The sequence below is a fragment of the Mytilus trossulus genome, chromosome 10 (genome assembly GCF_036588685.1).
Source record: "Mytilus trossulus isolate FHL-02 chromosome 10, PNRI_Mtr1.1.1.hap1, whole genome shotgun sequence".
Lineage (NCBI taxonomy): Eukaryota > Metazoa > Mollusca > Bivalvia > Mytilida > Mytilidae > Mytilus > Mytilus trossulus.
The window spans coordinates 23,400,748-23,414,950 of NC_086382.1; the positions used below are offsets into that span (position 1 = coordinate 23,400,748).

At 32.5% G+C, this 14,203-nt stretch overlaps 1 protein-coding gene across 3 annotated transcripts in view; it reads right to left on the reverse strand.

Moving 5' to 3' along the window:
* Window positions 1-14,203, reverse strand: part of LOC134687076 (uncharacterized) — a 124,197-nt gene that overhangs the window by 38,557 nt on the left and 71,437 nt on the right. For 2 of the 3 annotated variants that reach the window (XM_063547049.1, XM_063547048.1), the window contains exons 11-17: window positions 9,975-10,115; window positions 9,336-9,476; window positions 7,452-7,586; window positions 5,965-6,105; window positions 5,327-5,467; window positions 3,445-3,579; window positions 2,312-2,452 (exon numbers count right to left, since the gene is read on the reverse strand). In XM_063547049.1, the coding sequence (XP_063403119.1) occupies window positions 2,312-2,452; window positions 3,445-3,579; window positions 5,327-5,467; window positions 5,965-6,105; window positions 7,452-7,586; window positions 9,336-9,476; window positions 9,975-10,115 (975 nt within the window). The remainder of the gene's footprint in view (window positions 1-2,311; window positions 2,453-3,444; window positions 3,580-5,326; window positions 5,468-5,964; window positions 6,106-7,451; window positions 7,587-9,335; window positions 9,477-9,974; window positions 10,116-14,203) is intronic. The other variant, XM_063547050.1, reaches the window with a different exon arrangement.

Below are 14,203 nucleotides of genomic sequence, written 5' to 3' on the forward strand. Positions count from 1 at the left end.
TGCATTAGGGTACGTAAATCTAGATCTCTGAAAGATATTTGAATTTAGAAAGAATTGCAATAATATCTGGCTTAATATCACTGGACGAGATGGACGAGATAGACTGTCTTTGCTTTTGATCATTGGACGATTAGACTAAATATATTCATCATTGATTACAAACAAAGTTCAAATTCAGACAGGCAAAAATTAGTTCATATTGTAATTGGTATTCCGTGACATCTTTATCGACAAACCACCTGACAGGATGCTCAAAGGTTATTGTTCACGTTTACTTGAATACGGAATTTGAATTTCAAAGAGTTTACCAGCACTTTAAAGGGAACCAATCAAGTGCCTTTCTCTGCTGAACTTTTCTAATTTCCATGTTACCATGCGAGGGCAGCACAGCCTGTCAAGGTCGTTTAACACTTTCTTTAACATGGTACTATCTTTTTATGATTTTTATAAACTTTCTCCACAAACAAGCAGTAATTTCAATGCTTTCATCGCCTGGAAACACACAATGAAGATGTATTGTTTTATGTTTAATTGTTTCTGCACTTTACATTTGCTTGATTTGGATCTTCATACTAAACTATCAAAAAATCACTTTTCTACACCATATTTCTAGATGTAATTTTTCGAAACGTTAATTGGTAGTTATCAAATGTACAAGGATTATAATTTATTACACCAGACGCGCATTTCGTCAACATAACACTCATCAGTGGCGCTCAGATCAAAAAAGTTAAAAAGCCAAACAAGTACAAAGTTGAAGAGCATTGACGACCCAAAATTCAAAAAAGTGGTGCCAAATACGGCTAAGTTAATCTATAGGTAAGTCATTTGATTTCACTGAATGCCACCAAAAATAGCTTACGCCTGTTGCAGAAAAAAATTCTGTGTTAATGAAATAGCCCAGTCTCGTTTGAAATCATAAAACACCATGAATGCAAAAAAAAAAAAACTACGAAAATGTCAATTACGTAAAAATAAACAATAAAGATGGTTTGTCTTAAACAGTTAATCTATTTTTAAACATATACACCTTATGAACAAATTACTCCTTATCTTCTACCTTTGCTCTTTTCCTAAAGTAATTGTGGAGATTGTGTGTAGTTGTCTCATTGGCAATCATACCACATCTTCTTTTTTACATTATGGCTATTTTGTCCAATCCGTGAAAAACAGTCATTTTTAAAACTTACTGTTTGGGTCGGGCCCCCGAAAATAGAGGTCATCATTAGTGAACTGAGGGAGGAAAAACTTAAGAAAGCGATCATCAAGAAACTTTCATAAAGAACGATCCCTTTTTTCGAAATTAAAATTGAAGTAAAAACATATTTTGTTTGAAGTATTTACGGTAGTTTAAACAGGTCTCATTAAAAAGAATCATGCATGGTGAAATGATCAAACAGGCTGCCAGATAGCTTCAACTGGATGAAAAATTTGGGTAATTTTTAAAGCTTATCCAAAATGGAAATAATAGCGATTATGTGTATTATAATAATGACTCTAGAATCTTGTTTTATCTAACCTTGTACTCTTTACGCCACATCTTTCTTTACTGTTCTTCTTTTTTTATATGTACCGTTACATAACGTTTGCAGTATTAGTATGCATAGCTAGACTTAAAATGTTTGTATACTAATATGTCTATTCATTTGTGGTGATGTATAGTAATTCGACAAACAAATTAGTTACTCCTTATTTTCTACCTTTGCTCTTTTCCTAAAGTAATAACCTTAGGAGATTGTACATCTCGTTTTATAAAAAAAAATGAGGTATGATTGCCAATGAGACAACTCTCCACAAGTGACCAAAATGACACAAAAATTAACAACTTTAGGTCATTGTACGGTCTTCAACCTATAAGCAAAGCCCATATCGCATAGTCAGCTATAAAACGCCCCAAAATGACAATGTTCAACAATTCTAACGAGAAACCTAACGGCTTTATGTATGTACACAAAATGAACGACAAAAAATGTAACACATAAACAAACGACAACCACTGAATAACAGGCTCTGAATTACACACCTCTAAACATTAAGAAGTCACTATCGTAATTGATTTACAATTAAGTCATTTCATGTATATCATTTTATAGGTTATGGAAAAAAGAAGTTACCACAACTGATTTTCTATAAGACGAGAAAGTTTAAGATGTTCTAAATGAGAGTTAAGTTTTATCCGAATTCGACCTCACAATTCAAGCACTTTGATTTAATTTATATTAACTACTTTTTATAGAAGTCGGATCTAAACTGCGTAATGTGAACTGAGTATGAGTCTATACAGGATTAAGTGTAGATACTGAATACGTACCGTCGTTACATGTATTATCATCGGCAACATAATGCATCATTGCTGGCAGTTCACAATGGCATACACTGGACGAACAAAGCAAAGGAGGGTAACAACTTATATTTCTAACCGCTGTTGAACAGGGGTCAAGGTATCTTCCAGCTGTAATCAAAACCTTTATATTAGCTATGTTAAAAGCAGAAATATTTAATTCTTAATGTTTAGTTTCAACAAGTTTAATAGGATTAATAAATATAATTATTCATTGTTTCCAGAATACATATTTACCTTTCGACCAATACGCCTGTAATAGGGAGCATGATAATGACGAAATAAGTGAAACTGTAGACTACTGTTCACCGATGTTACCCCTGCCTGCCGAGGATGTTGCAAAGTGATGAATCTGAAAACGCACCAAACGGTTAAGCTTACTTTTATAAACCTTGAAACCAAATAATGTCAACATTTTTTTGACTTGGCTATCATACGTTACTTATACAAGCGTTCGGTAAACAGGAAGGTCTTGAGTAATGAATCTGAGAACGCATCACACGGTAAAGATGACTTATTTAAACCCTGAAACCAAATTTCAAAATGATTGTTGTAGTTTCTGAGAAAAATGTGAAGACAGTTTTTAACTTGGCTATCATATGTAAAATGGTAAAAGTGTTCGGTTAACAGGAAGTAAACCGGAAGTTGTTTAGAAATCAATCTGAAAATGTATCATACGGAAAAGCTTACTGATATTCACCTTGTAACTAAATTTCAGGAATCCTTATGATGTACTTCCTGAGAAAGATGCGACGAAACATCTGGCTGATGACGGATGGACTGACATATGGACGTATGGATTGTCAGACAGACTGATGTAAAACATTATACCCCATATTTTTAAAGAAGGGTTATAATTACAAAAAAACAGTTGTAATATATAAGTTTCTTTTCTTTTCAAATATTTATGTTTTGTTATCAACTTTTAATTTAAAGATATTAGATGTGGTAGCAGACCTCGATCAACTTAACACCCAAAACCAAAGATGTGAACAAATATACATAAACGTACAAATTATTAAGTTTCATGCTTTTATCATCAAACCCTTAATTTTTTAAAATCTATGCACGAATCTGTATAAAACTGTTTTTAAGATACTTACTTTCATTACAACTATGTACATTTGGGTTATAATACTGGGTGGTGTTACAACCACACACACCACTCACACAAATCATATTGCCGTAACAATTTGAACCATCTTCTAATGCTTGACACGATTCTTTATATTTTGCTCCTATAAATGAATACTTTGTTAGTCTAGTATGATTTTTTTTTTTAGTTTCTTTAATATATTACTGAGGTAAGTATGCCGTCCATTACCACTAAACTTGTAAACATCTTTTTTAAGGGGCAAGCTTAAGCACGCCTCCTAGTCGGGAGTTTCCCGCTGCATTAAAGAACCATTGGTGGCCTTCGACTGTTGTCTCTATGACACATTCCCCATTTAAATTCTCAATTTTAAGATACATACATGTTATAACTTGATATTAAAAAATGTGAAGAAGCGGAATAATCAATAAAATGATTTTCGGTTAATACACAGTCTTTCTCACAATGTTTTTGAATGTGTTGTAAACACTTCTCAAACTTCAGAAAGAACTAGTAGGCTTATTGGTAATGATTCCAATGTTGACAAAATCAAAGAAAAATGTAGACATAGATGTTCATGTTTGTATTAAGTACTAATAGATGTATGTAATAAGTACTAATAGATCTATGTAATAAGTACTAATAGATGTATGTAATAAGTACTAATAAATGTATGTAATACATGTAAGTACTAATACTTCACCCCGAAAGTTACATAGTATTTGTTCAGCGGCAAAATCAAGTTTGAGCGCGAAAACAGCAAATTCAGCATATTTTCCATTTACAAAGGAACATCATTCGTAAGTAGCGACAGTGGACGACCACCGAATTCAAAGTTGTAATCATCATTGCGTATAAGTTTCAAACTATTAGAAATGAGCAGAGTATTGACTATCGAACCGATCTAAAAAAAAAAGCGTTTATTGTTAATTTACAAACGTACTTAAACTTAAAGATGTTATCGTGTGAAAAGTGTATTTGGCTGCAATAACGTTAATAGATAGAAATGCATTAAAAATGGACCGAGTTTTAAATTATTTCCGTAATATAAATGAAAGACGTTAAAAAGTTTCCAAAAGATTCTAAATATCTTAATTTACAAAATATTTGTTACGTTTGGAGGACTGATTTTAAACAAAACTAGCGGCATTCCCATGGGAACCAATTGTACTCCTATTGTGTAATTAGGCTAAACCCTGTTCCCATTTATTTCAATTTGGCATATGAAATATCACTCAAATAAGCTTTCGAAGATGCTGCATGTGAAAGAGGATCTGCTTACCTTCCAGAAGCATTTGATATTATCCAAGTGGGTTTTTTTATTTGAGTTTTTTCTAAGTTTTTTTTTATTGGCAAATTTATATTCTTTAAGTTGGGTTTTTTTGTACAGTGAGGTTAGCCTTTTTGCAATTTTCAGTTTGTGCTCTGGGATTTTCCAGTTTATCATATGAATTTGAAAGTCCTCTGTCCAATTACTAAGTAGGATAAATTGTATTCGTGCAATTATTTGCAGCACACAAGACAACTTTACGTAAACAGAGGCATTTCGTAAAAACTAGGTGACGTATGTGAGGTTAAGTGAATAGTAAATGGCAAATGATAAATCCTTGACATCAGTAATTTCAATGTGTACTGCAAATTTAAATAAACGAATAAGGAATACTTGATTTAAATCTTATGAATGAGTATTATATAGACGCCAGTCTGGGGAACTAATAAGCCTGGTTTATTCAATTAGATTATTACTTCAACAGATCTAGATATTGCTGGAGAAGCCATTTTAAGATGCAGTGTATACAGATTTAAGTCAAAAACATAAATTCTATATCATATACTGTCGTTTATTTTATTTTATTTAACTAAGATTAAAATTGTATACCATGAATACGTACTTGTTTTACAACTTTTATCATAAAAAACGTAATACTGCATGGCGGGAATCTCGCAATCACAAGTTCCAGAAACACAAACCATATTATTAAAACATGTGGAATCTCCAACTGATGTAGAGCAATTCTCTTTGTATGTTCTTACTAAAAAATATACTTAATTGTTAATATTTGTTATACATTTCAACAACAACATGAACAAAGCTGTGGTCCTGTTAAGACTGTTACTTCACTGTCTGTAGTTAAGGGGAGGTTTGGATCCTGCTCACATATTTAACCTTGCCACAGTCTGTATGTTTGTGTCTGTTCTAAGTCAGGCGCTTGTTATTCAGTTGTTGTTGTTTGTGTATGTATTACATAATTATTTGGTTTTCGTTCATTTTTTTTGGAACATAAAAAAGGCCGGTAGTTTTGAAGTAATAGTTTTTAACATTTGTCATGTCGAAATTATTAAATTACTACGATGAAAATGATCAAATATAAACCATATATTGTTGCCTAAAAATGATGAAAAAAATCAAATGTATACCATATGTTGTTGCCTAAGTATGATAAAAAGATTGAATATATACCATATATAGTTGCCTTAGTTTGATTACAATTAAGATTACAACTTTATACCATTAATCATGAATACATACTCGCTTCACAACTTTTAGCATAAGGATCGTGATACTGCATGGCTGGAATCTCACAATCACAAATATCAGAAACACAAACCATATTATTGTAACATGTGGAATCTCCAACTAGTGTTGTGCAATTGTCATTGTAAGTACTCACTAAAAAATATACTAAATTGTTAATATATGTCATACATTTCAAACTTCTTATAACAAGGTTGTGGAACTTTTATCCTTTTTTTTTATGTGACTAAGTAAACCATATCATCATTTGAGATAGTACAATACAAATGTTTAAACTGCAAAAAGCAAATTCATAAAAAATCTGAACTCCGATGAAAATTAACAATGCACACACTGAAATGTCTCGCCTTCTTTACTTATGATTGACATTATGTTGATAGTCCTAAATATAAAGTTTTATTTAAACTGTCACATTAACCTCCCATTAACCATGGAAAAAAGAACATTGACCGATGAGCCCTGAAAATGAGGTCAAGGGCAGATGACCATACCAGACAGATATATGCAGCTACCAACACCTATGCACCTATTACTTATAGTTAAAGAAAAACAGATTAAAACATAAAAAGTTAACACTGATTAATGAACCGTTAAAATGAGGTCTAGGTCAAATTAAACCTGCTCGACTGACGAATAGATTATAAAATATTTCCATACACCAAATATAGTTAACCTATTTCATATAGTATTAGAAAAAAAGAATAAAACTTTGACATCTGAACCATGAAAATGAGGTCAAGATCAGATGCTTAAGCTTACTTTTATAAACCTTGAAACCAAATAATGTCAACATTTTTTTGACTTGGCTATCATACGTTACTTATACAAGCGTTCGGTAAACAGGAAGGTCTTGAGTAATGAATCTGAGAACGCATCACACGGTAAAGATGACTTATTTAAACCCTGAAACCAAATTTCAAAATGATTGTTGTAGTTTCTGAGAAAAATGTGAAGACAGTTTTTAACTTGGCTATCATATGTAAAATGGTAAAAGTGTTCGGTTAACAGGAAGTAAACCGGAAGTTGTTTAGAAATCAATCTGAAAATGTATCATACGGAAAAGCTTACTGATATTCACCTTGTAACTAAATTTCAGGAATCCTTATGATGTACTTCCTGAGAAAGATGCGACGAAACATCTGGCTGATGACGGATGGACTGACATATGGACGTATGGATTGTCAGACAGACTGATGTAAAACATTATACCCCATATTTTTAAAGAAGGGTTATAATTACAAAAAAACAGTTGTAATATATAAGTTTCTTTTCTTTTCAAATATTTATGTTTTGTTATCAACTTTTAATTTAAAGATATTAGATGTGGTAGCAGACCTCGATCAACTTAACACCCAAAACCAAAGATGTGAACAAATATACATAAACGTACAAATTATTAAGTTTCATGCTTTTATCATCAAACCCTTAATTTTTTAAAATCTATGCACGAATCTGTATAAAACTGTTTTTAAGATACTTACTTTCATTACAACTATGTACATTTGGGTTATAATACTGGGTGGTGTTACAACCACACACACCACTCACACAAATCATATTGCCGTAACAATTTGAACCATCTTCTAATGCTTGACACGATTCTTTATATTTTGCTCCTATAAATGAATACTTTGTTAGTCTAGTATGATTTTTTTTTTTAGTTTCTTTAATATATTACTGAGGTAAGTATGCCGTCCATTACCACTAAACTTGTAAACATCTTTTTTAAGGGGCAAGCTTAAGCACGCCTCCTAGTCGGGAGTTTCCCGCTGCATTAAAGAACCATTGGTGGCCTTCGACTGTTGTCTCTATGACACATTCCCCATTTAAATTCTCAATTTTAAGATACATACATGTTATAACTTGATATTAAAAAATGTGAAGAAGCGGAATAATCAATAAAATGATTATCGGTTAATACACAGTCTTTCTCACAATGTTTTTGAATGTGTTGTAAACACTTCTCAAACTTCAGAAAGAACTAGTAGGCTTATTGGTAATGATTCCAATGTTGACAAAATCAAAGAAAAATGTAGACATAGATGTTCATGTTTGTATTAAGTACTAATAGATGTATGTAATAAGTACTAATAGATCTATGTAATAAGTACTAATAGATGTATGTAATAAGTACTAATAAATGTATGTAATACATGTAAGTACTAATACTTCACCCCGAAAGTTACATAGTATTTGTTCAGCGGCAAAATCAAGTTTGAGCGCGAAAACAGCAAATTCAGCATATTTTCCATTTACAAAGGAACATCATTCGTAAGTAGCGACAGTGGACGACCACCGAATTCAAAGTTGTAATCATCATTGCGTATAAGTTTCAAACTATTAGAAATGAGCAAAGTATTGACTATCGAACCGATCTAAAAAAAAAAAGCGTTTATTGTTAATTTACAAACGTACTTAAACTTAAAGATGTTATCGTGTGAAAAGTGTATTTGGCTGCAATAACGTTAATAGATAGAAATGCATTAAAAAATGTACCGAGTTTTAAATTATTTCCGTAATATAAATGAAAGACGTTAAAAAGTTTCCAAAAGATTCTAAATATCTTAATTTACAAAATATTTGTTACGTTTGGAGGACTGATTTTAAACAAAACTATCGGCATTCCCATGGGAACCAATTGTACTCCTATTGTGTAATTAGGCTAAACCCCGTTCCCATTTATTTCAATTTGGCATATGAAATATCACTCAAATAAGCTTTCGAAGATGCTGCATGTGAAAGAGGATCTGCTTACCTTCCAGAAGCATTTGATATTATCCAAGTGGTTTTTTTTATTTGAGTTTTTTCTAAGTTTTTTTTTATTGGCAAATTTATATTCTTTAAGTTGGGTTTTTTTGTACAGTGAGGTTAGCCTTTTTGCAATTTTCAGTCTGTGCTCTGGGATTTTCCAGTTTATCATATGAATTTGAAAGTCCTCTGTCCAATTACTAAGTAGGATAAATTGTATTCGTGCAATTATTTGCAGCACACAAGACAACTTTACGTAAACAGAGGCATTTCGTAAAAACTAGGTGACGTATGTGAGGTTAAGTGAATAGTAAATGGCAAATGGTAAATCCTTGACATCAGTAAATTCAATGTGTACTGCAAATTTAAATAAACGAATAACGAATACTTGATTTAAATCTTATGAATGAGTATTATATAGACGCCAGTCTGGGGAACTAATAAGCCTGGTTTATTCAATTAGATTATTACTTCAACAGATCTAGATATTGCTGGAGAAGCCATTTTAAGATGCAGTGTATACAGATTTAAGTCAAAAACATAAATTCTATATCATATACTGTCGTTTATTTTATTTTATTTAACTAAGATTAAAATTGTATACCATGAATACGTACTTGTTTTACAACTTTTATCATAAAAAACGTAATACTGCATGGCGGGAATCTCGCAATCACAAGTTCCAGAAACACAAACCATATTATTAAAACATGTGGAATCTCCAACAAATGTAGAGCAATTCTCTTTGTATGTTCTTACTAAAAAATATACTAAATTGTTAATATTTGTTAAACATTTCAACAACAACATGAACAAAGCTGTGGTCCTGTTAAGACTGTTACTTCACTGTCTGTAGTTGAAGGGAGGTTTGGATCCTGCTCACATATTTAACCTTGCCACAGTCTGTATGTTTGTGTCTGTTCTAAGTCAGGCGCTTGTAATTTAGTTGTTGTTGTTTGTGGATGTATTACATTATTATTTGATTTTCGTTCATTTTTTTTTGGTACATAAAAAAGGCCGGTAGTTTTGAAGTAATAGTTTTTAACATTTGTCATGTCGAAATTATTAAATTACTACGCTGAAAATGATCAAATATATACCATATATTGTTGCCTAAAAATGATGAAAAAAATCAAATGTATACCATATGTTGTTGCCTAAGTATGATAAAAAGATTGAATATATACCATATATAGTTGCCTTAGTTTGATTACAATTAAGATTACAACTTTATACCATTAATCATGAATACATACTCGCTTCACAACTTTTAGCATAAGGATCGTGATACTGCATGGCTGGAATCTCACAATCACAAATATCAGAAACACAAACCATATTATTGTAACATGTGGAATCTCCAACTAGTGTTGTGCAATTGTCATTGTAAGTACTCACTAAAAAATATACTAAATTGTTAATATATGTCATACATTTCAAACTTCTTATAACAAGGTTGTGGAACTTTTATCCTTTTTTTTTGTGACTAAGTAAACCATATCATCATTTGAGATAGTACAATACAAATGTTTAAGGTGGTAGACCTAGGTTAGGGGAAATAACTCTTAAAATCATCAGTACGTTTGTGTCAGCCATTTTCATAAATAGGTTCTAAGCTTCTAGGATACATAGATTAGTTTCAGTCTGTTTCAGGTAGATGCTTAAAATACATTAATAAAACTTGACTATTACAAACGCATCACTGAATTAAAGAGTTATCTCCCTGGACCAAGGTCTACCCCCTTAAACTGCAAAAAGCAAATTCATAAAAAATCTGAACTCCGATGAAAATTAACAATGCACACACTGAAATGTCTCGCCTTCTTTACTTATGATTGACATTATGTTGATAGTCCTAAATATAAAGTTTTATTTAAACTGTCACATTAACCTCCCATTAACCATGGAAAAAAGAACATTGACCGATGAGCCCTGAAAATGAGGTCAAGCGCAGATGACCATACCAGACAGATATATGCAGCTACCAACACCTATGCACCTATTACTTATAGTTAAAGAAAAACAGATTAAAACATAAAATTAACACTGATTAATGAACCGTTAAAATGAGGTCAAGGTCAAATTAAACCTGCTCGACTGACTAATAGGTTATAAAATATTTCCATACACCAAATATAGTTAACCTATTTCATATAGTATTAGAAAAAAAGAATAAAACTCAAAAATATAACTTTGACATCTGAACCATGAAAATGAGGTCAAGATCAGATGACACCTACCAGATAGACATGTTCACCTTACAATCCTTCCATACACAAAATATAGTAGACCTATTGCATACAGTATAAGGAAAACAGACAATAAACAAAATATCAACACTGAGCAATGAACCTTGAAAATGAGGTCAAAGTCCAATAAAACCTGCACGACTGACATAAAGATCATTAAATGTTTCCATACACACAATATTGATGACCTATTGTGAACATAGTATTAAATAAAAAGACCGAAAACTCGAAAACTTAAATATAACCATTGAACCATGAAAATGAGAACAAGGTCAGTTGACACCTGCCAGTTGGACATGTTCATCTAACAGTCCTTCCATACACCAAATATACTAGACCTATTGAATATGGTATGCGAAATATGGACCACCAAAACTTAACCGTCTTCACTGATCCATGAAATGAAGTCGAGGTCAAGTGAAAACTGTCTGACGGGCATGAGGAGCTTGCAGGGTACGCACATACTAAATATATATAGTTATCCAAATCTATACTATTAAACGAGAAGACTTTATTTTGTGTATCGCTTCCCTTCCTTCCACAATAAATGAATCATCATGCCTCTGTGTTCTTTATGTAACATGCATAGTCGTATTTGTCATCCATTCTTATGATTATTCAGATTGAGTTATTTTGGGAGAAAAACGACAAAATAGGTGTCCGGATATTGTTTCCGTTATCGGACTGAGTTTTAGCCATAGATAAGACTTCCGGGTTTATACATGCACAAGAACAACCAATCGTATGATAGATTACAAAAATGAAAAATAAATAAGCCAATCAGAGCGTTCTCCATATCATGGTTTTTAGATCGCAAGAACAACAACTATTATACCTCCTTAGAGACAATTTTGTTTTCGCGTTTATCCACATGTGAACTACGATTATACTACTATAATATACATAGACTGTCTGTATTCTGTCTATATTTTTCTGCAATAATTACTCTCGAAGGGGTCATACCAGTTGCACATATTTTGAAATAAGTAAAACATGTGGAAACAAGAATGTGTCCATAGTATACGGATGCCACATCGGCACTTTCATTTACTATGTTTAGTGGGCCGTGAAATGGGGTAAAATCTCTAATTTGGCATTAAAATTAGAAAGATCATATAATAGGGAACATATTTACTAAGTTTCGAGTTGGTTGAACTTTAAATTCATCAAAAACTACCTCGACAAAAAAATTTAACCTGAAGCGGGACAGTCGGACGGACAAACGAACGGACGGACAAACAGACTAGAAAACATCATTCCCATAAATGGGACATAAAAATTTATTGTTGAAAGTGAAAACTTTAACCTGAGGCCAGACAGAAGGACGGACGAACAGACTAGAAAACAAAATTCCCATAAATGGGGCATAAAAATTTATTGTTGAAAGTGAGGGTAGTGATTTGGCCAAAATGAAAGAAGGATAGAGATTAGAGGGAGGCAGTACTTATTCGGGACGTCGGGATCGGGTGTTTTTAAGCTCGGGATTTCGGGATTGATCTCTACGGGATGCGGGAATATTTTTTTTTTTTTAATTTCGTGATGTCGGGATATCATGTTTTTAAACCCGGGATTTCGGGATCAGGGCCATTCAGACCACCCCTCAAATGAGCCTTGGTCATATATACGAGATTCAAATCCTACCATTGGCATGTTAATAGGGCTCTCAAAAGGAAAAGCACTGATGGATTGTCCTAGAAGCAGATTTTATTAGAAAATTAATGGTCTATAAGCAGTTTCATTTATTTCATGTTGAAGCGGTACAAATTTTGAATTTAATGTGATTTTTACCAAAAATAGCATTGTATGAAGGGGAAGAATAATTGTGGTTTAAGGCCAGAAACACGAAAAAAATAAATTTAACAGAAAGGAAACACATAACGGACTTAGGAAAAAAGGGAGAGGGCTTTTGATACCTTATATGAAATTCTCCAGTCATAATATCTTTAACAAAAATTCATCCTACAACACTTTACGAGCTGTTTATGCCCGCGATTTCGCGGGTGTGTTCTAGTACTTATAATAAGAGAGAATTTAACATTAAAAAAATCGTCACATGAGTCATCTATATAAAACGTTTGAAGCTACCAGGTCTTCTACCTTCTAAAATGTAGTGTCTTTAAGAAGCAAGCGAACGCCGCCGCCGTCGACGGATCACTATCCCTATGTCGAGCTTTCTGCGACAAAATTTGCAGGCTCGACAAAAACGGAAAGTCCCTTTTCAAACGACAATCAAATGATAAAACACATCAAACGAATGGGTTACAACTGTCATATTCCTGACTTTGTACAGGCATTTTCCGATGTAGAAATTGGCGGATTGAACCTAATTTATAGCGCTAAACCTCTAACTTTAAGACAGTCGCATCAAATTCCTATATATTTACAACGATGCGTTAACAAAACAGAAATACTAGGTAACATTGTCAAAATATGGGTACAGTAGTCATCACTGTGTCACAATCTCAAAACAAAAAAGTTTTAACAAAGAAGCACAAAAAGCATAAATAAAATTTAACAACCACATTCATTGCTTACTTATATATGTATTATAAATCAACTCATAGAGGATTGAAATATTTGAAGTCCTGTGACTGCATCCACCTCTTAGCGTAGTTGCGTGTTTGACGTCAGAAAATGTTAACGTCACAAAGGAAGAAATACAAAAATTAATCTGTCGTTAAGTATTTTGAAAATTATAATTTCACATGGGGGAATAGTGGTATATACAGGGTTGAAAAATCAAAAGTTTTAGTCAGAACTAATTTCAGAAAAAAGACCGAGATTTAAATTTATCAAGAAGTTCTTTAAATTTTTTAAGAGTCCACATATGGTTAATACAACTACGCAAGTAAAATAATTGTGTCAATCAAAGTATTTTCAAAATTATGATGGACCAATAACATAATGGCGGGATCATGTAAGCTATGCAAAATATTCAAAGTTATTGAACAATAAGGTACAGGGCCCAACGATCTCAATGGAAATGAAACTTGCCATGGTTAATTCAACTGCCTGCCATACAATCATTGACCTACCACTTGTAGTTGCTCACTTTGACGCTGGTTTAATATTATTGTACATCTATTCTATAGATGACCACGAATATTTTACAACTGAGTTAACCTGAATCCGGTTCTGATTTATTGTAATTTGACATTATTGAATTTTTTCTACAAAAGCATCAGGACAGGTGCTATATGTGGAAGAGGATCTGCTTACCTTTCAGAAGCATTTGA